The 23,542-nt window shown below is 37.2% G+C and overlaps 4 protein-coding genes across 5 annotated transcripts; 2 read left to right on the top strand and 2 right to left on the bottom strand.

Moving 5' to 3' along the window:
• Positions 1-426: 426 nt before the first annotated feature.
• On the top strand, positions 427-5,867 carry LOC110926439 (probable galacturonosyltransferase 3). 2 transcript variants are annotated; one of them, XM_022170203.2, is made up of 9 exons: positions 427-703; positions 1,293-1,345; positions 1,504-1,564; positions 1,665-1,715; positions 1,789-1,926; positions 2,002-2,115; positions 2,198-2,532; positions 3,794-4,739; positions 5,465-5,867. In XM_022170203.2, the coding sequence occupies exons 1-9, from the start codon at positions 524-526 to the stop codon at positions 5,750-5,752; spliced, it is 2,166 nt and encodes a 721-aa protein (XP_022025895.1). In that variant the 5' UTR covers positions 427-523; the 3' UTR covers positions 5,753-5,867. The 2 variants fall into 2 exon arrangements, with proteins under 2 accessions (XP_022025895.1, XP_022025896.1); XM_022170204.2 differs by having other exon boundaries at positions 499-713.
• A 5,323-nt stretch (positions 5,868-11,190) lies between these two features.
• On the top strand, positions 11,191-13,990 carry LOC110923520 (pentatricopeptide repeat-containing protein At2g17210). The gene has a single exon (XM_022167602.2). It carries the CDS (start codon positions 11,401-11,403, stop codon positions 13,612-13,614), a length of 2,214 nt encoding a protein of 737 aa, XP_022023294.1. The 5' UTR covers positions 11,191-11,400; the 3' UTR covers positions 13,615-13,990.
• Positions 13,710-15,074, bottom strand: LOC110923521 (zinc finger protein ZAT3). The gene has a single exon (XM_022167603.2). The coding sequence runs from the start codon at positions 14,772-14,774 to the stop codon at positions 13,710-13,712; it is 1,065 nt and encodes a 354-aa protein (XP_022023295.1). The 5' UTR covers positions 14,775-15,074.
• A 2,612-nt stretch (positions 15,075-17,686) lies between these two features.
• LOC110926022 (ubiquitin domain-containing protein DSK2a) lies at positions 17,687-21,672 on the bottom strand. Its single transcript, XM_022169793.1, has 8 exons — positions 21,272-21,672; positions 20,131-20,835; positions 19,735-19,910; positions 19,541-19,654; positions 19,352-19,407; positions 19,212-19,240; positions 19,046-19,135; positions 17,687-18,129 (listed from the first exon to the last, which is right to left on the bottom strand). Exons 1-8 carry the CDS (start codon positions 21,501-21,503, stop codon positions 17,981-17,983), a joined length of 1,551 nt encoding a protein of 516 aa, XP_022025485.1. The 5' UTR covers positions 21,504-21,672; the 3' UTR covers positions 17,687-17,980.
• Positions 21,673-23,542: the final 1,870 nt, after the last annotated feature.

A 23,542-nucleotide genomic window follows, 5' to 3' on the forward strand; every position in this document is an offset into this window, starting at 1 on the left:
AGGATAATCCAGGTTAGTTAACGACTATTTTTTGTAATGTTTACATATTGTGATATACCACTTCACTGTTTTCCCTAAATTCCTAATTGATACTTCGAATCTTTAAATTTTGATATTGTGCTTGCGAATTTCTGATTGAGACTTTGTAGTTCGCGTAGGACCTTCAAAAACATTGGACCGACCTTACAACGTAATATCAGATTTTGCAGCGATTCAAAAACTAAACCGGTATCCTAACTAGACCGTGCTTTATCGTACCTGTCTCCGATAATCGGTTCAAATCTCTAGTGACTTGTGTTATAGATTTAGGTTAAGATTAGATTGCCGTTTAAAAATTTAATAAAAAAAAAAGAAACAAACAAAAAAAATACGCGTAGTATTCGCTAAAGTGTAATTATTTTGAGAAAAAGTGTTCTCATGTAATATGAACACCTTTATTTATTATTATTATTACACAGACTTTTTTTATTATTATTACACCGACTTTTTGGGCAGCATATGATCAACGGAATCGGGGACACTGATGCTACCGGCAGCTACGATCTCCGATGCCGACACTCGATCTGATTTTCCGATCAATCTTTCAGCCACAAAACACAAACTAAAACGTCTCTATATCTCTCCACCTCTATCTACAGCCATGAAATCTCCAATTACAAGATCAACAACTTCTCTATCTCCTCTCACAATATTCATCTTCCTGGTAATCATTTGTGAGTTTTAATCAATTCCTTGCTTATTCGTCTACACATATAGCTGCCATTAGGGTTTTCCATTGAATATTGTTGTTTAACCCTTACAAATCTGATGCAACATCTGTACTTTGTTCAGGATTTGTTGATTACGATATATTCACTATAAATACTTACATTATGTAATGTTAATCTGAAATTAAGTAATATTCAGATGTAAAATTGCTACTAGCTATGTTAGAAACGTAGCACCGACATTGTTCTGTTTGTACTACCTGCTTTAAAAGTTGTACCACATTGTTATTGGATTTAGGATTTAAGTTTGTTCATTAGCCTTTGGTAGCATTTGTATGGACATATGGATGATAGCTACGATTAGCATATCGAATAAATTCAGCTAGTTTCGGTCGTAGATGAAGGTTTTTTTTCAAGTTATCTGTTAGTCTCTTGCATATATGAGAGTTTCTCAGCTTAGTTTATTTTTTGTATATCTGGTTGTGATATTTTGTTTTGTTTAATTATATATATAACTGTTTGTTTTTTTTGTATATTGTATACTTAAGTTTTACACAAGGTCTTTATATTAATGTGTATACACAGGTCTTGGTTCACATTTCGATAGTTGGAGCTGATGCACTTGATTCTTTAAGAATGTAAGATTACAATTATCTTGCTCTGTTGTTAGATTATAAATGAACTTTTATACATATAGACCTTGATAATAATAGATTTAAATTTATGTTTTTGTATCACTTTTAAGTGATAGTGAATACCTGCACCATAATCATGCTTCGTTTTCTGTTTGTTTTAGTCGAAGAGAGATTAATGGGAAATGGCCCATGTTTGATTGTCCTCAATGTATGGATAAGAAGGTACATAATCATCTTTTATATTGACATTCCAAAGCCAAACGGTCTTTTATTATATGCTTGAAAGTGGTTGCAGTTACTAAGTAAGAAGTTAATTGTGCAGGAACAAGCTAACGCAAACTCTTTGGCAGTTGGAAATCATAAAGTTGAGAAGGTAATATTGCAATTTCCGTTATCTTAATAGTGCTCATCAATGATGATGCCATGTTCTTTGTAATGAAATGCAGGATATTGACATAATAGTGACATACACAGACACTTCTGGTGCCATAAAAATTAGGACCGTGAAGTCCAAAGATTTGTCTGCTTCATGGGTTTGGAAAAACCCCATTGATGACAATCAAAGCAAAGCGGAGGACTCAAAGGTATATATACTTTTTTGTTTAAGGTTATCTTGGACACATTTGAAAAATAGTCAAACGTCTTTACTAAATGAGCAGCCTGAAACAAGATTCGAGCACAGCAACCCGCATTCATCCAATGAACATGTAGATATAAACGAACAGCCTCATAAAACTTCATCTCTAATCCATCCAGCGAAGCACAAACGTCGGGTAATTAGCAAATGCTTCTCTTGATCATATTTTATCACTAACCGTATTTCTTTAGCTAATCGTATTTTTTTTTCTCATTTAGGCCTTACGTCAGGAGAGGCGGGATCGTCGAACCGCAGAACTGATACAAGTAAGCCAAAAAATGATGACCCAGATGGAAGAAGCCGCCATTGAACGTGCCAAAACGTTTGACACCAGTATCAAGGGTAGATATGGTATTTGGAGAAAAGAATATGAAAGTCCTAATTCAGATTCTACGGTGAAGCTTATGCGTGACCAGATAATCATGGCAAAAGCTTATGCAAGTATTGCAAAAGCCAAAAATGAAACTGTTATATATGATTCGTTGATTAAACACTCTAAAAGAAGTCAGCAAGCTATCGAAAAAGCAACTTTTGATAGTGAACTAGCGCCAAGGTATTGCTCTTTGATTTCTTATAACTTTCTAACAAGTTTCTTTTGTACACTTGTACTAGAGGTGGCAAGAGACGAGTTGGGTAACGGGTCAAAACAGCTCCGTTTTTGTACGTTTGAAACGTTCCTTTCATCTGACCCCCATACAATATTTGTGTACATTTTCCAAACTTATTATAAATATTCAATGCGTTAATTATGATTACAAAAACAATAATATTATGATAACAATCTAAATCTGTAAATACGGACAAATTATGAGGTAGGGGTGTTAATTTCTGACACGAACCGAAGCATGACACGAACCTAACATGGAATTCGTGGGTTTGGGTTTAGTCTAAATGGGTTCGGGTCAGTTTCAGGTTGAACCCATGAACAAGTTTAGCTGAACGGTTCGGGTTCATTTCAACCCGATCCGGTTGGCGGGTTGACCCGTTTAACCCATTTTATTATATTTTATATTTTTTTACAATATGTTTTTATGTCATAAATTAAATTGGGTGGGTGTTTTATTCCATAATTATAAATTCACATTAAATTTTATAATTAAAATGTAATTGTATTATTAAAATTGTGTTTTTTGTAGTAAATTTTTAATATATTATTTTCCGAAAATAATTAAAAAATAATAAAAAATCGGGTTGAACGTGTCGTGTTCGGGTCAATCCACGAATATTCGGGTTGTGTTCGGGTTCATATGTATGACACAATTTTCGTGTTCGGGTTTGTCTAAAATTTTCAGGTTCAGGTTGGGTTGAACCCGCCAACCCACGAACACGACCCGTTTAGCACCCAGGTTTTATGCATTAAAAATGGAGTTATGGGCTACTTTCAGCCCGTTTGACCCATAGTTGTCAATAGCGATCGCTATAGCGAATAGCGTAGCGTAGAGGTCGAAGGTCGCTACAGGGTATGTAGCCATAAATAGCGGGATTTCAGTTTTTCTTATATATAAATAGCGATTAAATATAGCTATAAAATAGCTGGATTTTAGGTTTTTGTTAAATATACATGTAAAATAGTGTATATACAAGGGCATTTTGATATAATATACATATAAATTTTTGAAAAAAAAAAATTCTAGTGCACCCGCTATTTATTGCTATTCGCTATGTAGCATATAGGTACCTTATCGCTATTTGTCGTTGTTCTCCATTAACAACTATGGTTTGACCCACTCGACTTGTTCCCCTTTTAGCATTTTTTTGACCTGTTTGAGAACGGCTTGTTGTCTTACTTGAATTTTGTTTACCCACACCATCAGTGCAGTTGATCGGGCTAAAGAAATGGGTCATATCCTAGCATTGGCTAAGGACCAATTCTATGATTGCATCATAATGGCAAGAAAACTAAGGGTTATGCTTCAATCCACAGAAGCAAACGTCGATGAAGTGAAGAAAAAAAGTGCATCTTTAACACAACTAGCTGCCAAAACGTTACCGAAGCCATTGCATTGCCTTCCTCTAGTTCTCACCACAGATTATTTCTTGCTTACTGATAAAGATATTAAAATTCCCGATAAAAGATTTCTTGAAGATCCTTCATTATACCACTATGCCATATTTTCGGACAATGTTCTAGCAACGTCTGTAGTTGTGAATTCAACGGTTCTACATGCGAAAGAGCCCGAAAAACACGTATTCCATATTGTGACAGACAAACTAAACTTTGCAGCCATGAAAATGTGGTTTTTAGTTAACCATCCGGAAGGTTCTACAATCGAAGTTCAAAATGTGGATGATTTCACTTGGCTAAACGCTTCTTATTGTCCTGTTCTTCGACAGCTGGAGTCATCTAGAATGAGAGAATATTATTTTAAAGCACATCAAACGTCGTCTTTAACGGCTGGTTCGGATAATCTTAAATATAGGAACCCGAAATACTTATCAATGTTGAATCATTTGAGATTTTACCTTCCTGAAGTGTACCCGAAGCTGGATAAAATATTGTTTTTGGATGATGATATTGTTGTTCAAAAGGATTTGACACCTTTATGGAATGTTGACTTGCACGGGATGGTCAATGGTGCTGTGGAGACGTGTAAGGAGAGCTTTCACCGGTTTGACAAGTATTTGAATTTTTCTAACCCGAAAATTGCAGATAATTTTGAGCCAAATGCTTGTGGTTGGGCCTTTGGTATGAATATGTTTGATTTGAAGGAGTGGAAAAAACGTGATATTACGGGAATATATCATGGTTGGCAAAATATGGTAAGCCTTGCAACTATTCTAAGCGTGCTTTTATGGTTTTTTTTTTAAGGAGTCAAACGATTCGGTGTGAAATGGATCGGGTTGGGTTGACCCGCAAACACTTTTTGTTCATATTTATATACCTTTTATGAATAACTACGTGTTAATGATTCCATAAACAATATAATACTAAAAAGAGTAAAGTAGACGGATGGTCCTTGCGGTTAACCAAAATTTTGGATATAGTCCCTAGCTTTTTTAAAGTACACGGATGGTCCCTATGGTTTGCACTTTGTAACGCATTTAGTCCCCAACTCTTGCCAACAGTACATGGATGGTCCCTGTGGTATGCACTTTGTAACGCATTTAGTCATTAAACGTTTGTGACTAAATGCGTTACAAATTGCATACCACTAGGAATGTACTTTCGGCAAAAGTTGGGGGCTAAATACGTTACAAAGTGCAGACCACAGGGTCCATCCATGTACTTTTAAAAACTAGGGACTAAATCCAAAATTTTGGTTACGCACAGGGACCATCCATGTACTTTACTCTACTAAAAAAACCAGTTAGGAAGTTGTATGCATTAAATTATACTTTGGTTGTATATCAACCGGTTTGATCCCTTTGGTCATTTCCTTTTTTGTACCTAGATTTGATGACATGACCCGTTTGAGATGAAACAAAATCCATTCATGTGTAACAGGTTTTTCCAACTTATTTGTTTTGTTTGTTTTTTGGGTAAGAACGAGGAAAGAACTCTATGGAAGCTTGGTACGTTGCCACCTGGACTGATAACGTTTTATAATCTGACGCATCCATTGGAGCGGAGCTGGCACGTGTTGGGCCTTGGATATGATCCTGCCCTTAACCAAACGGAAATAGAGAATGCGGCTGTTGTACATTACAATGGGAATTATAAACCGTGGTTAGATCTTGCTATCAGCAAGTACAGGTCATATTGGTCAAGGTATGTGAAGTTTGATAATCCGTATCTACAAATGTGTAATATTAATAGCTTCATGTTATCATAATGATAGTGATATTCTTGTCTCGCGTAACATGTAATACGTTCATTGTTTGTATACAAACTCAAGGTAACAGAATTTTGTTCAGTAAGAACATTATTATACAACATGATTTACAGAATTTGTATGGTGTTAGTGTCTTTCAGTTTTGTTCTATATATGTGCATGCGGCGCCTGGCTGCAGTAGGTTATATAATATAATCAGGGTAATGACTATGCTTACATGTGTATAAATATATTAAATATAATGCAATAAACCTTCTACAGTAGCAAGCGCTTGAGTCGTCTCTCATGTTCAAATTCACCTTCACCGGTTTTTGGTCTTTAACCTCCTTGAAAGTTGAATGTAAACTGCCTAGTACAAGTCGAGTTTTACCATATCATATTGGTTAGTAAGGTACGCCCTGCTTGCGGTGTGCGCATATAATGTATATATGTGTGGGCCCTCATGGGGCAAAAGTGAAATTGCACTAATTTTAACGTTATTTTACTAATTTCGTGTAAATAACGTTAAAAGCGGCTTAGCGGCGGACGACTAATCATGCATCGTGTGGTGGCGGCGTTGATAGCCAAAAGACAAGGGGTACATGCACAAATGGGCCTTTGTCCCGATTGCTGAGTGTTATGTGCCTCATGTCCAAGGCTTGATACAAAACTACTATTGAGCCGGGGGTCTCATTGGAAGCAGCCTCTCTATTCCTACGGGGTAGAGGTAAGGCTGTCTACATCTTACCCTCCTCAGACCCTACGTTAGCTTTGCTATTGGTGGGATTTACTGAGTATGATGATGATGATGATGATGATGATATTGGTTAGTAAGGTATTGATGAGGTCGTGCATCAACAATAACAAGAAATTAAAATTCTCAAATTAACATCAGCTGAATAAATTTTCTTTTGTTTTAATATTTTACTTTGACAAATACAGTTTTTGTGGTATGAGTACATCTTATACTACAAATTAGAGATGGTATTTTATTGTTCCTATATAGAAGTTATATCATAAAAGATAATTGTATAAAGTATTTTATATATTTATTAATAAATCTATTTTATAAAAGTTCCTAAAGTAAAATGAAAAAAGAGAAGTACTAGGGGTGCAAACGAGCCGAGTCGAGCCCGAGCTTGACCAGGCTTGAGCTTGAGCTCGAGCTCGATTAACTTATGTGATCTCGGGCTCGAGCTCGGCTCGATTCGAGCTTTGTTTTCAAGGCTCGAGCTCGGCTCGTTTATTATCTATTAATTAATATATTAAATAAAAATAATATAAATAATAGACTTTTTATACTCGCAAGCTCGATAAGTGAAGCTCGGGCTCGGGCTCGTTTACTAAATAAGCTTATTTTTAGGTTCGAGGTCGGCTTGTAAACAAGTTTGAATAAGCTCGGATCGACTCGGCTCGTTTTTACACTAAGGCTCGATAAAGCTCGACGAGCCTAACGAGCTTCACATGCAAAGCTCGAGCTCGGGCTCGATAAACAAACGAGCTTTATTTTAAGCTCAAGCTCGGTTCGGGCTCGATAAGGCTCGGCTCGTTTCGAGTTTTTTCTCGAGCTGATCTCGAGTAGCTCGCGAGCCGCTCGGCTCATTTGCACCCCTAAAAACAAATAAAAAAATTTGAGGGTCCATCACACCCGTCTGTGAAGTCCAAGCCCACAAACGTGAAAGTTGAATGCGATGTTCGTGAGAGTGCCACCTATCGATGCCACATCGTCCGTCAAAACGGAATTCTATACATTTAAGACGGAATTGAAAACAAACTAGACAGACCAAATCTAGATAATTAAAACCAGTTTTGTAAAAAAAAAAATTCGGGCCAAAATTCTATACATTTAGACAATAAGGGGTGGGCGTTTTTTCCGGTGTTTTGGTATTTCCACGCGGTACACACCAGTCCGCCAACGGCGTGGAGGAAGGTGTGGTGTTGAAGACGGTGAATTTTCAACCGGCGTGGAGACATTTTGAAACATGACGTGTGATTGTCTGTGGACATCTGCCGTTGTCAACCAACGGTAAGTTTTTAAAATTAAATAAAAAAGTTACTTTTTAAAACTAAATAAACTCTCCCGTAAATACAACCCTCTTCCATTTTTTTACAACACATGTTATCTAAAATTATCTCAACTCTCTACCCATTTACATTTCAAAAATTCAAAAAATGGCAACGATCCCGTGGACTGAAGAAGAAGATATTGCGTTATGCGAGTCATAGGTCGAAGCTCTTAGCCACTACACAGCGCGTAATCGTTCGAGTGGTCCGTTTTGGGGTAAATTTTACAACACTTTTTGCGTCCGTAGGGGTGAGACCACCCGAGCCGTGGACGCGCTTTCTTCTCGTTTTAGGACTATCCGTTTGGATCGTGAAAAATTCGAGACGGCGCACACCGGGGTGGAAAATACGGGTGGTGATAGTCATATTAACATCCTCAGAGCATTCACAATCGATTCTTTACTCCATCTCTATAATTACACTAAAAACACTATCTTTTCTCTTATTTTTAATTAAATAATATTTTTTTATACTTTTATTATTAACTTTTCTCTCTTCTCCACTCATAATCACTTTCAAAAAATTGTAAGTAAATATAGAGTGTGAACAGTGACCCTCGAAATTTACTGATTAATAGTAACATTTTTTCTCTTCTCCACTCACATTTATATATAAATTTTAAATATAACTTAACAATAAAAAGATGTGTCACGTGTCGAATAACGCCCACTCTTTCACGCCCCGTTCCACACCCCCCGTTTTTGCACCATGCCTCGTTTCTGATGTACTCTGACGTGTCATTCACGTGTCGAGTAACGCTCACTTTTCAAGCCCCTCCACACCATATAGTCTTAGTACTAACTATTGAATCTTTACATTTAACCCACCTGGACTAACTAATACTATACCAAAACATCCAGATAAGTTATCTCATATACGAACGGTCTTAAACGGTCCTAACACTATAAATAAGTCTTAGTAAGAAAAAAAAACGCTACACTTTGTGTCCCCCACTTATAAAAAAACGTTACACTTTGCATCCTTGAAACTAAATAGGTTAGTTTCTTCAGTTAAATGATAACAGCCGGGGGGGGGGGGGGGGCATATTAACATCCTCAGAGCATTCACAATCGATTCTTTACTCCATCTCTATAATTACACTAAAAACACTATCTTTTCTCTCATTTTTAATTAAATAATATTTTTTTTACTTTTATTATTAACTTTTCTCTCTTCTCAACTCATAATCACTTTCAAAAAATTGTAAGTAAATAGAGTGTGAACAGTGACTCGAAATTTACTGATTAATAGTAACATTTTTTCTCTTCTCCACTCACAATTAGTCGTATAAATATTAAGATTCGATCTCACACCCTCTAATATCTTCCTCATTGCCTCTTAGGTCCCATCATTTCCATCTCAATTCCTTCCATCTCTCCGATGATCTCACTCTTCGTGGTATAATTACTCATAACATGTTTATAACTACGCAGTAAAAAACTAACACATATATTTACCAAATAATACATTGTTGTGTATAATAATCCAAATACAAAATTACATATATAACCAAACGAAACTCTTTTATTAACATATATCATGACTATACGAAAATTATATTATAGAGTTTATGGTATTATTGTCTTTAAAGGGGTAATAAAAATATTTAAAAGTTATTTCCTTAAATAAATCAAAAGTAGATAAAAATTAAGGGGAACATAACGAAAATAGTCGTTGACTGGTCAAATTTTCAAAAATAGTCGGTTGAAACCTCACCACGAGCCTTTACACGAAAACCAATGTTGCTGAAGCGTCTTTAAAAATCATTTCAGTGAACGCCAACCAATATGTAACACGTGTAAAAAAAGCCTGTAGTGGCTCTAGCGAGGCTTCAACCCTCTATAAAGAGGCTTCGGGCTTTTTTTTCTACGTGTCGCGTATTGATTGGTGTTCGCAGAAAGGATTTTTGAAGACGCTTCAGTAACATTGATTTTCGTGCAATGTTTTAAATACCGATATGAACCGACCGGTTATACCGGATACCGTACACGAGCCCGGTACGATAAAGACCGGTACACCCAATGTTTTAAAAAGTGGTTCAAACCGGCCAGTTGTACTGGTTGAACCGTCCGGTAAAACCAGTTAAACCGCCTAGTACCCAATACACCCGGTTAGATCGTTTCTGAGCCAAATCCGTTACAATATATAAACCAGATTTTAAAACATTGGGTAAACCCCGAATACAGTATCGCTTATATACCGTCGGTAAATCCGGTTCTACGGGTTCAAACCGTTGAACCGGTTTGCATTATCTTAAAATCAGATTATTTTATTTTAATAAAATACGATATTAAGTTAATATTGACATTACATATTTGCGGTAATTAACATAGTGCTTGCTTTCCATTCCAATATTCCATCAACTGTTTATAACATATAAGTAATAATAATACTCTAAAAATGCTTAATATTTTACAAGAAATAGTTGTTTTTTTAGATAAAACAGGGTAAGGTTATTGTAAAAAAGACCAAAAGTGTGAGAAAGGTAAGAAAGAATCTCAGCCATTAGATCTAAATTAATTGAAAAGGGTAAACAAGTAATTTTATCATTAATTCAATTAATTAAAAACTTCCCATAACCGCCACCTTAATTATAGGAAGTATATAACACCATTCAGCAAGTATATAATACCATTCAGCAAGTATATAACACCATTCAACAAGTATATAACACCATTCAGTAAGTATATAACACCATTCAGCAAGTATATAACACCATTCAGCAAGTATATAACACCATTCAGTAAGTATATAAACCATTCATCAAGTATATAACACCATTCAGCAAATATATAACACCATTCATTGACTAAACATCTGATCGAAACATATTTTTTTCTCTATATAAGTATAGCAACATGATACTCATATTAAAGATAAGAAAACGCTCGTTATTATGGTGTAATTTTTTTTTTTTTTAAAAGTTACATATAAAAAGTTATTGATGTTTAAAAAAGACGGGGGTAAGTTACATGTGCATTACCTAATTTCTAGTGGGTTTAAAAGACTATATTGCCCCTAGATATTTCAAATCAGTCCAAATTAATGAAAATATTTTACAATTTGGTCCTTATTGATCTCAACCATTAGATCAAAAGATTTAATGGCTGAGATTCTTTCTTACCCTTCTCACATTTTAGGCGTTTTTTACATGATACTCTACCAGATAAAACAATGATTAGTTACATAATGAATCCTAATTAAATTAGATTATTTTTTGAGAAAAAAAATTGTATTTTATGGAATTATAGGGTTATGGTCGATTTAACCAGTACTAGTTAACCCTAAATTAAAACATTGTTTCCGTGTGAAGGCTGGTGGTAGCGTTTCAACGGGCTATTTTTAAAATTTTGACCAGTCAACAGCTAGTTTCGTTATTTTCCCTGTCCCTCGTTGTTCTTACCTTCGGCCGTCGCTGATTCATCGGTCACTAGAACCTACACAGGTAACTTAACCCTCATCTCCGATTATCATTATACACCTCAATCTGTTTCTTATACATTCACTCAACACTTATCAGTTATATTCTATGAATGCTATCAACCCATGCTGACATTCGTCTTTATTACACTGATTGTTAATGTTAATTCATTGCACCGTGTGCAATGAATCATCCACCCATTATATCAATTTCAAAACTTTCAAACTGGGTTACAAAGATCAAAGAGTTATCTTCTAATAAAAGATGGCTAGAGCTACTTTCTTTATATAATGACTTGAATAAATCAGGAGTTCAGTTCACAGAGCCCACATTGTTCCATCCAATATTAAAGGCATGCTCAGTAACATCTTTCAGGCATGGGAAGTCCCTTCATGCGTCGGTTATTAAGCTCTGTGTCGTCGAATCATGCACATCGATAGGAAACTCTATCATGGATTTTTATTTAAAAGCTGGTATTTTGGATTCCACATTCAGTGTGTTTGATAACATGAAGGTTAGGGATTGTGTTTCATGGAATATTATGATTTCTGGGTGCATTGATCATGGTGATTATGATCGAGGTTTATCGACGTTTAAGGACGCTAGAGCAGCAGGGTTTGAAACTAATGTTTCCACTTTAGTACTTGTTATTCAGACAGTTAACATTCTTGGAGCTTTACATGAAGGGCAGAAAATGCATGGTTATATAATGAAGACTGACTATTTGGCTGTCTCGTCCGTCCAAAACGCACTTTTGGGTATGTATGCAAATATGGCAGTGGAGTTTGCACAGAAGCTGTTTGATGAAATGCCTGACAGAGATGTCATTGCTTGGAGTGTTATGATTTCGGGCTATGTTAGAAGCGACAATGCTCATTTTGGTTTGGGGATATTTAGAGAGATGTTAGCACAGTTCGGAAAGGAAGCTGATGGCCAAACAGTAGTGAGTGCGCTCAAAGCCTGCACCAATCTAAAGAATTATGTTACAGGAAAAGCATTGCATGGGTTTGTTGTTCGTAAAGGTTTTTATGGTGATTTGTTTGTAGGTAACTCTTTGATTGACATGTATTCCAAGTGTAACGATCCCGATGCTGCATTTCAAGCTTGGAACGACATGCCTTTAAAAAACAGTGTTTCATGGAACTCTCTTTTATCTGGATTAGTATGCAACGGGAACCACTCTGAAGCGATTAATCTTTTCATGTCAATGCAGAAGTCTAAAATCGAGCCTGATGCAGTCACATTAGTCAACCTCCTACAAGTATGCAAACATTTTGCAGACCCGCTTATCTGCAAATGCGTTCATACTGTGATACTAAGAAAAAACCACGAGTTTAATCACTTAATAATTAATACTCTAGTTGATGTTTATGCAAAGTGCAATCTTATATGTTTCGCACAAAGATTGTTTAATTCGATGAAGATTCGAGATACAGTTTCTTGGAGCACAATGATTGCCGCTTTCACACATTGTGGCTTGCCCGATGAAGCGATCAAAGTCTTCAATGAAATGATACAAACACAAGAGAAACCGAATGCTGTTACTGTACTAAATCTCATAGAAGCCTGCTCTTGTTATTCTGAACTAAAAGTACCAAAATCAGTTCACGGGATCGCCATCAGATTAGGGTTGGCAACCGAGACAACTGTCGGGACAGCCATTTTGGATATGTACTCAAGTTACGGAGATATAATAACCTCAAAGAAGGCTTTTAGTCAGATTATTGATAAAAATGTTATATCGTTCAGTGCCATGATTGCAGCATGTGGTATGAACGGTCTTCCTCGTGACGCATTATGCTTGTTAACCGAAATGGAAATGCACGGTATAAAACCTAATTCGATAACAATACTCTCGGTGTTGTCAGCATGTAGCCATGGAGGTTTGATAAACGAGGGGCTATCATTTTTCCAAAAGTTTATCAAAAGTCAAGAAGTCAAACCGAACCTAGAACACTACTCTTGTTTAATAGATTTATTAAGCCGGGGTGGGAAACTCGATCTTGCAATGGAACTGATCGACCAACTGGCCAAAGGAAAAAACGTCGGTGCGAGTGCTTGGGGGGCGTTGTTAAGCGGTTGCAGAACGAGCTACAACGGTAATGAAAATATTCAGGAAAAAGTGATCAAACATGTTCTCGAATTTGAACCGAACAACTCAAGTGGTTACATGCTTGCATCAAACGTGTATGCTGCACGTGGTTCGTGGGACGCTGCTGCAAGATTTAGGGCCATGGTTAAAGATAAACAGGTTAAGGTGGTGGCTGGTTACAGTATGGTTCATGTTAATAACGCGTGCTGTAAGTTCATCGCAGGAGATAAACATCGGTTTTTACTAAAGGAAATACTTGAGGAATTACACAAATGTATGAAGATGGAAAAGATACAAGTTAATTAGTACAAGTTATGGTATATATATAGAAAGGAGCAGACATACATCATACAGGATACATACATTTATGTGATGTTAGAGTTATACATTATATATATAGTTCACAAGCGTAATCTTAAATCCAAATCTGAACTTGAACATGTGGAATCATCTTGTAGAGATGCAGGGAAGTTCAAATCGAACCTAAATGGTTGCGAAAGTACTGATGTCGTTGCGGTTGCGGTTGCTGTTGCTATTGGTACAACACCACCATCTTCTTTCTCAAGGTGACACCTTTTGTGCCCACCAAGTGCTTGTCCACTTGAAAATATCTTCAAACAAATGCTGCATTTGTGTTGCTGATTGATGCTCAAAGCTTCACCGCTTTTATCGCAATGACTCGAATAATCGCCATACTCAAGTTCTTCAGTTCCAGTTCCTGCATCGTTTCTCGTATTCGCGAAACATCCCTTCACATTCTTGTGGCTTGCCCTGTGTCCCCCTAACGCTTGGTGCGACCCGAACACCTTCTTACAACTCGAGCACTCAAATCGGCTTTCTGGGTCATTAACCTGGCCCGGAAACATGTCGTTTGAACCGCAGTGATGTTGATGTTGGTAACTGGTGGATGCATGAGTGGTTGTATTCACATTTTGTGGAACAGTTGGTGTGTTGGCCAGCATCAGCAAGCATGCCGCCACATACTCGTCGTCCTCGGTTGTCGTAACAACCAACTCGCGGTGGTTATCCACCGGCGGGTGGTGGATATTCGGCGGCGGGTTGATCCCTCTCCACGGTCTCTCCGGGTGGCAACGCATGTGACCGAACAAGGCTTTCCATGACCAGAACCGCTTACCGCACTCGGTACATGGACGGGTGATCTTCGGTGCACTCGGGTCGGGTTTCTTCTTTGTAACCACGCCGGAATGGGTACCGGAAGGTCCAGAACCGTTACCGCCAGTGACAATGGGCTTGGTGTTGTGAAACTGGATCATCTTGGTCCGCTTCTTTCTCGGGTTCTGGTGGTGGGGTTGTATGGTGGTGATGGGGTGGACGTTCCATGCTGGGTCGTCGGAGGTGTGAAGTGTTGGCCGGAAAATGACGTGAGGGTCCGGAGAAGCAGTGTAGAGTTGCAAATCCGGTGGATTGGTGGTGGGACCGGTGGTAATATTAGTGTTGTTGTTCATAGTGTGGATGTGAAAACTGAAGGGGAAAGAAAGGGGTTGAAGTGGGGGGTGGGGGGGTGTTAAAGGTGGTGGTGGTGGCGACGGTTACACACAGTAAGTGTGTGAGAGAGAGAGGTAGTTATTTTCAGTTATGTTGATGCGTGTCTTTTTTGAGCTATCAAATGTGTGGGACTATGGGAGATGAGAATGGGCCACGGTTTTCGGAGGTTGTTCTTATACTTTCTTACCCCGCATTTTTACTTGAATTTCAAATACTTTGTATGTATAGTTTTACTTAAATCATATACTTTTTGTATGTCTTTTTTGTAATGTTTAGAAAAGATCTAATTAAAAATGGCTTTTGATTGGTTTGATTTTTATATTATAATAATGGAGTAAAACTGAAACGGTGGTTTTGAAAGGATATTTTATTATTATTATTAATTTTTTTTAATATGTAACTTAGATAGCAACCGAGTTTATAATTATTGTATTTGGGTCACTTGGGTGGGTGGTTATAAACTATAACATTTATTAAAGCCATGGATGGAAACAATGTTAAAATTTGAGTAATTTTTTTATATTCACAAAATGGCGGAAAATAATAAAACTTTTCTAACTTGTTTTTTTCTTTCATAAAATTTGCATTTCGGTGTCGGGTGTTCAAGTGTCAGTCATACAAACAATGCAACACACAGTTACACGCTCTCTCTCACACACAATCATAAGAGACTAAAGGGTTGTTTGACAACATCTGAATGATTTTGTGCTGAATTAGTAAGAGGTCTGAATCATTAAGTGTTAGTAAGAGGTCTGAACCATTAAGAGTCTGTATAATGCTTAACCGTTTAGAGGCAAATGTCTGACCAATTCAGATTAGAGATTTTAACCATTCAAACTCTGTATAAACCATTCAGAGGCAAATGTCTGAACCGTTCAGACATTTGCTCGTGAAACAAATAGTCTGAACCAGTAAGAGATCTGAACCATTAAGAGACTCATTAAGAGGTAAACAAACAGTCCCTAACAATGTAAGTTTTGACAAGCATATGAAAGAAGTGTTGAATTGGAGGTGTTGACCACAAGGAATATACCATAATGCAACTTTCTAATGTGTGATTTAACAAAATATCACACTTTATACATTTTAACAAAATAGCATCTAAGTTTGTAGTATTCAATAAGGGAAATTTAACTAGACTTATCATTGATCTCACAAATTGTGATCTCCGCAAAAAGCAACAAGCGTTGCATGTACAAGATCATATTTTGGTTTTTGCTCTTGCGGGGGACACATTTGGAAAGATGAATGACAAATCCAATTAAACTTTACTTCTTGTCATATAACTTTAATTAAAACTTGGACAAAACACATTATAAACGAAAAGTTCATAAACATATGGATTAGCACAAGGAGCAACAAGCCTTACGCCCTTACATGTACGAGGTATTAAAAATCCAATAAAGCATATGGGAAAATATTGTGTACATGTACAATATAATCAGCAAATCATGTCCTGGAATTCCAAGATCGGGAAGTTATATGTAGCACACTCACTTCAAACAAATGATGAATAATGGATCTACATGCAATCTCCATTTCGAATTCTCATCTAATTATCTACTTTATAAGGAACTGAGTCGAAAATCAGTTCCATCACTAGTTTAATATAATTTATATATTTTCCTACCATTAGTATTAATTAAACCTCCTAATGTAATGTTTCTTTTAACTTTCCGTTTTCATGTAATATAGTTGATTACTTGTTTTTAAGCCTAAACCATAATTCAGAACCATACGATCTTCACGGATAAAGTAATTTTGTAAAAATAAGATTTTTCGGATATCTCTTGCATTGAAAAACTATTCATCGTAAGTGAATGTATATCTTGTTTTCTCATCTTAACGATGAGATAAAGTTTTCCAATGGGACAAGATCTTTTACGCGGATATCCGTTACTTTCCTACGCCTATAAAAATCATTGTACATGCCGATCAAAAACAATTCCTTGGTTAATTGCTAATATGTAAGTATTTACGTAAATCCTAAAAGATTCATGATACACATTTTTCGTCATCATGTTCACCTTCCTCATGTCATATAACCGAGAAAATTTGGTATTTCCGTCTTCATTTGTTGCAAGTCTTGTTAGATTCTTCACTATGGAGATCAAATGCATGTTAGCTCGTAATGGAATACCAAAAAGACAAAGTATCAAAAAGGTGACCTTGTTTATGTTTTTGCATTCTAAATCAAAACCAGATTAGTCATCTCAAATCGGCTTCTAACAAGCGTAAACGATTTAGGTTTGTTGATAATGAGTTCCTATCAAATACCACAAAGATATAGTTTACAAGATGCATTTCCAGACCATGAATTTGGCTTGAGAACATAAACTTACGGATCAACTTCAAGAGTTCGGTATGGACCAAGAAAAAGTCCAAACATTAAAATCTATGATCATTGTGAAAATGCATCTTCTAAAATCTAGATCGAAAAACGTGGTACCAATCAGGTAAGTAAGACTATGGGGTATGAGGCGGGGGTTGGGTCGTGGGGTGGGTACAAACGCCCAAGTCACCACCTCGGGTGGGCTTGGGTTTCGACGTGGCTCCTTGGGCGGGGGTTTCAGCCCGGGCATTGGGCGGGCCTAGCGGTCTTCCGTGGCCGGCTCTCATTGGCTGGGTTGGCTAGACTATAGGTGGCTAGGATTTAAATTTAAATAATTGAAAAAAAAAATTTATAACACGTGGCCAACCCACGCGGGCTAGCCACGCCCCGCCATACCGACCCAACATGCAACTGACCAGCGGTGCCCCTCGAAGTCCACGTGTCAACCCATGCCCCAAACCCCCACCCCACCATACCCCACAGTCTAAATGCAATAAACAAGGAAACAAGTTCCATGCACGCGCACACGCATGAAGGAGATTTGCTTAAGGGGGGCTGGTTTTCCAGCGGTGCATACATAAGCAATCTTTCAAGGAACATGATAAAACAGCAATGAGCTATCAAATTTGTGTGTACAGTAAACACCAAAAGGTTTGCTTAAGGGAGGAAGGCCGGTTTTCCACCGGTGCAAGTAACAAAAGTAATCTTTTCTACTTCATCACACACACACACGGGCTAACGAAAATCCACATGCCTCCCTATGTCTAAAAAAGAATACTGTAAAAACGGACTCATATTAGCTGTCTTTAAATAGAAGAAAACAACTCCACGTTGTCACGGGCCAAAGTTTCCCAAAAGCCTCTCAACGGCAGCATGAACATTGCCTGCAGTAGCACGCAACGCCCTGATGTTTTCTTGGGTATCAAAGAAGCCCATTTCTTGAAGCTGTGACAGTTGAGTCGCATAAAGTTGTTCCGGTGGCACTACATGCACAAAAAAAAACTTAATTAGAAAAAATTCCTTAATAATCAAAACTTAGAAAAAGAGACTGTTTATGCAAATCTTATATTTAAAAACTATATTATTTCCCTTTAAAGTCTTAAACTTCTTGACAACTATTTTAACTGCATAGTTCATCTATTTAATGTTGTCCGCAAATCATATATTAATAAAATATACGATTCTTAGGAACTAAAAACTTCAATTAGATTAAAACGCAAACAAAGGGATGGTTGGCCCGATTCGAGATGGGCAATCTCTGATTACAAGGTGTAGAAGCCCTAATTTTGATAAATAAATATCGACACCTAAAACTAGACAACTATGGAAATACAAATACTAAAATATTTGGTAGTTTTCTGCCCCACGTCTCTACCTCCTTAATTCTCTCGAATCACTCCCCACTCCCTGATTTATTTTTCCCGTAATCCAATTTCCCGCTATTCAGCCCCGACCATAGTTGTCGATAGCGGCTGCTATGGCTGCTATAGCGAATAGCGTAGCGTATAGGTCGGAGGTCGCTACAGGATATGTAGCCATAAATAGCGGGATTTCAGTTTTTTTTAAACATAAATAGCGATTAAATAACAAATATAGCTATAAAATAGCTGGATTTTATGTTTTTGTTAGATATACATTTAAATTTAAAATAGTGTATATACAAGGGTATTTTGATATAATATACATCAATATTTTTTTTTCTAGTGTATCGCTATTTATAAAATAGTGCACGCTGTTAATTATCGCTATTCGCTATGTAGCGTATAGGTACCTTATCGCTATTTGCCATTAACAACCATGGCCCCAACCCAGTTTGACCCAGTATTGGGTCCGTATCAACTATTTTCTTAGGTTTGAACTTTGAAGGTATATCTATAGATAAAAGAGGTAAAGTCTTACCATCGGGCACATTTGGAACAGCTAAACCACCAGCTCCAAGTCCACCAAACATATTCATCAACAAGTCAAGCCCCATATTGTTTTGCGCTCCTGCAGGTTAAAAATATAAAACAATATTACATATAGCTGATACAATGACAAAATAACAAAAACGAGAAGTGCATACCTGTAGCAGCACCTGTCTGAGTAGGGTCCCTGAAACAGAAAAGACAGAAACAATTAAAGCTCGAATATTTAAATCATTCGTATCTCGAAACTGCATTTTCACAAGGTAGTTAAATACGCAATAAAATGATTTCCACTTACAAAGCAGATTGCTGTTGGTTAAGCTGAGGTAGAAGCTGCTGTAAAGACATCATTTGCTGTAGAAATGAATTGCAAATAGTTAGGTAAAGGTCAAGGTCAAGGTCAACTCGGAGTTTTCATCAATCGAACTATACTATGTAAAATGTCACCCGCTCACACAAAAGGTTATATATATATATATATATATACCTGCATCATCTGAGGTGAAGTTAACTGACGAAGTACTTCGGGATTCTGCATCATCTCTCTTAACTGAGGGTTAGCATCAAACATAGCGCGTAGTTGAGGGTTTTGGCTCACGACCTACACATTCATATTATTCAAAATATTAAAAAAGGTGGAAATCAGTAAACAATAACTGAAGCACACGTGGTATAGCATACCTGCTCCATATACTGAGGGTTGGAAAGCAAGCTTTGCATCATCTGAGAAATAGCGGGATTTTGCATTAGCTGACTCATGTCTGGCATACCCGTTGGGCGGTCTAAACCGGGTAGACCAGGTCCACCCAACCCGGATACGTTTGGTGCTCTGGTACCAGCATTTGTCTGAGCCCCACCTATTTATTTTCCACATACAAATTTTAGTAAACAAAAACTTAAATTGAAAAATCTTCCAATAGGCTGGAAAAGGAAAGATAAATTTCATTAACGAATAGAATTTGGAGATTTCAATCGAATTCAATTCCGTTCAACTTTACAGCCAAACATGCCACGGAAATCTTGAATTCCCATTTCGGGATTCATTCAGAGAAAACAATCAAGCGTTTAGATCTTTACCAGTAGTACCACCCCAAGGGTTGGGAAGCGGGTTAGAATTAGGAGCCGCAGACCCTGGAGTTGTTTCCGAACCAGTTGCTGAAGGATTGTTCACAGCACCCTGATTCCCAAGCAAAGCTGCAAACGGGTTCGACCCGGTATCATTCCCACCCGTTGTCGTAGCATTCAAAAACGGTTCTTGAACATTTTCATACATCCGTCGAAGCATATTAAAACCTTCAGGAGACGACTCGATATTACTCATAGCCCTATCAGTATTCCGCACCATTTCACGCATAAGTTCCGGATTCCTTGCGGTTTCAAGCGTTTGCCTAAGAATCGCAGGGTCGTTAAGAATATGCGCAAGTTCAGGATTACGATCAATTATCTCACGCATATGCGGATTGCTCATGATCATGCCACGCATGATTTCTGGGTTGTTCAGTAAGGTTTGAACCGATGGCATGTTCATCATGTCTATCATAATTTCAGGATGTTGAGCTAGCTGCTCTTGAACTTGTTCAAATTCCGGAAGTCCAGACTCAAAGAGTTCTGACACAGCATTCCTCCTAAGTCCACCCGAACCAAGCCCGGGAAATAATGGTGCGCCGGTCCCCGCACCACCTAACCCAACCCCTTCATTCGGACCACTACCTTGAGGCGCAGCAGGAGTCGGTGCTGGCGCAGAACCTCGCACCATATGAATCGTATGATCCGCCTGCAGACCTACACCACATAATTGCAATAAGTTATCTCTACCTCAGATAAAGAAATACATAAACAGTAACAAATCGACTAGATAGGAAGCTGCACTAAAAATGTAACCAAATCGAACACAATGACCGACGACGATGAGATCATAAAGAAAACCCTTTTAGACGTAACGTTTAACATCAATTCACAATCAAACCACATAAGAAGCTACATTAATCACAAACAATTCTCTTTAATTTCAACTGAAAGTTCAGATTTTTATTAATCACAAAAGGGTTACCAACACATACACAAATGATCAACATAATAACATATTAAATCAAGCTTACTGCTTTATCACTTTGCAATGCACATAACAATAAATTAATCATCAACAAAAACACCCAAATAAAAATCATCAATCTTTTTAAATTGGGTATCAAAATTAACACAAAAAAAAAATGTATACCATAACTGTCTAGGGTTTGATCATCCTTCAAGATTCTTCCTTTATAAATCAAGCGCTGTTGATTAGCCGGAACATCGCAGTTTTGGGCCAAAAGATCTTTAAATTCGACGATGGTTGATCGGAGGGTGGATCGAACGGAGAACTTGTTGCCGTTGGAGCATCGGATGTTGAGGTTGATCTCTGCATCGGCACCGTCAACGGCGGTTTGAGTAGACTCACTTTCGACACCCATTAATCAGCACAAAAACCCTAACTGTAGAAGCAATTCAATTATACATACACAAATGAAGCAGATTGTATTGTATCAGAGATTTTTAGGGATTGAGAGTATAAATGTGGGTGTGAATTGGAAGATATGTAATTAATTAAAAGGGAAGAGGGTCAAAATGTGTGAGAGTGACGAGGATGTAATAATATGTGCCAATGAAAAATAAGATGTAATAATATGTCGTTTAAATCCTTAGTTCAGTTTGGTTTGGTTCGATTCAGTTCGGTTACTGATAATGAAGATCATTTCCGAACTGTATTATCTCCAGAATATATAAATTATATACCGTGTTATCTTCGTAATGTATTAGATCTCGTTTACATCACTTTTGGGCAATATGATCTTCGGTATGTGTTATATTTGAATTACACCACCTCCGACCATAGCACATCTAGATTACATCTTCGCCTTACTAGATTTCTGGATCAACTATATGTAAAGGTTGTATTGATTCGTAGGGTAATAATCACACAAGATCTTACACGCGGTTAATACTGACAAGACTCGAGATGTACCAGCTCAACATAGTATTTAGGATGTCATACCATATGGTAACAGCAATAGCATCGACCTTGTTGGATAAGTTGTAGTAAGTGATTGCAACTAGCCGCAACTTTGTCCACCACTAAAGCATTAGGTAGGATGTGTTTAATTCTTATTGGAATACTCGACTTATTCTAATACTTATACTCACGTTAGAGTCCAGATACTGACACCGAGTCCCATGATGAGACTATCTGTCTATGGTTCTTACCTGCCAACTCCGGACCTCCTAAGTTCTAGACGACTACAAAACCCAAAAAAAGTCATTGTTTTATTCAAACTTAAAATGATTGCTTTAACCAAATGTTTTAAATAAAAACAAACCCAAGTATATATATGATGTTTGGCCATCCGTGATGGTTAATACCCTCTACAGGATATTATATTTTTCGATACATCAGCAAAAGCTCCTTTAAAAAATGTGTAATGATTAATGCATTTTTATTCGTTACTTTCTATTTTTTTTTCTCATTGGGCATTATTTTAGAAATGCCTCTCTCTCCATGCCCCTATAAGACCAAGTGTAGTTGTTAATGCCCCTTAAGGAGCATTTTTCACCACATCAGTATCAAAACGCCCCTTCAAAAAATGTGTAACGGTTAATGCCCTTTAATACCCATTACATTCATTACTTTCCATTTTTTTTCTCCTCTTTGGGCATTATTCAAAAAATGCCCCTCACTCTTCATGCCCGCTATAATTTCCAGAGGGACGGTGTTGGAGGCATTATCAAACCTTTTTGTCACAACCCCCGATCACACCCTGGACGGGAGTCGTGAACAGTCAAGTGGTACCAGTGGTTATTTTGAAAATATTGCAGCGGAATTTCATCAGGACCATGGGTTAGGAAAAGCACCAGAGTTTAGAAACACCAGAATTTTATTTATAACAAGTGGGAATAAAACCCATGTTTTACAAAGGTAGCTGTAACACCCCGTATTTCGAAAGTCAAAGTCAAAGTCAAGATTGAAGTCAAAGGAAGAAAAGATTGCTAATTGCGATATGTCACTCCTTGCTTAATTACTGATTTGACTTCTTTGACTTGTAATCGAATCTTTTATTTTATTTACTTTAGTTGTATTATGTGGAGTATCTGTGAAAAGTCGAGATTTAATCGATGTTTATCGCATGTTTTATCGCCTTATCGCTAATCGTATCGCAATCGCATTCGCAACTCGAATCATGCGTTCTGGATATTGTTTTACGTGTGTGTGCTATGTATGTTGTAACACCTCGAAATTTTGCGTCCAATAATGTATTAACACGTGTCTTGAGTTTACACGTGGTATTAAATACAGAATAAAGGACTAAAGTTGACAAACATGGAAAGTATGTAAATTCGAGGGTTAAAAATGTCAACAAGGGATAAATACATTATACAGTAACCCTAAATGACGCTCGTACCTTCAAACGGATAAATCATGGATCGTACGGAACGAAATACGGAAGAAAGTGAGAGA

The sequence above is a fragment of the Helianthus annuus genome, chromosome 17, assembly GCF_002127325.2.
Source record: "Helianthus annuus cultivar XRQ/B chromosome 17, HanXRQr2.0-SUNRISE, whole genome shotgun sequence".
Classification (NCBI taxonomy): Eukaryota; Viridiplantae; Streptophyta; class Magnoliopsida; order Asterales; family Asteraceae; genus Helianthus; species Helianthus annuus.

Bases quoted from the DNA above. Each gene is read 5' to 3' on its own strand.
- LOC110926439 (XM_022170203.2), top strand. From the start codon at position 524: ATGCTACCGGCAGCTACGATCTCCGATGCCGACACTCGATCTGATTTT. The intron at 1,716-1,788 runs GTAATATTGCAA...AATGAAATGCAG, and splicing joins GAAATCATAAAGTTGAGAAG to GATATTGACATAATAGTGAC. The intron at 2,533-3,793 runs GTATTGCTCTTT...CCACACCATCAG, and splicing joins GATAGTGAACTAGCGCCAAG to TGCAGTTGATCGGGCTAAAG.
- LOC110923520 (XM_022167602.2), top strand. From the start codon at position 11,401: ATGAATCATCCACCCATTATATCAATTTCAAAACTTTCAAACTGGGTT.
- LOC110923521 (XM_022167603.2), bottom strand. From the start codon at position 14,774: ATGAACAACAACACTAATATTACCACCGGTCCCACCACCAATCCACCG.
- LOC110926022 (XM_022169793.1), bottom strand. From the start codon at position 21,503: ATGGGTGTCGAAAGTGAGTCTACTCAAACCGCCGTTGACGGTGCCGAT. The intron at 20,836-21,271 runs GTATACATTTTT...TATGTGGTGTAG, and splicing joins TCAAACCCTAGACAGTTATG to GTCTGCAGGCGGATCATACG. The intron at 19,241-19,351 runs GTAAGTGGAAAT...TTTCTGTTTCAG, and splicing joins AACCAACAGCAATCTGCTTT to GGACCCTACTCAGACAGGTG.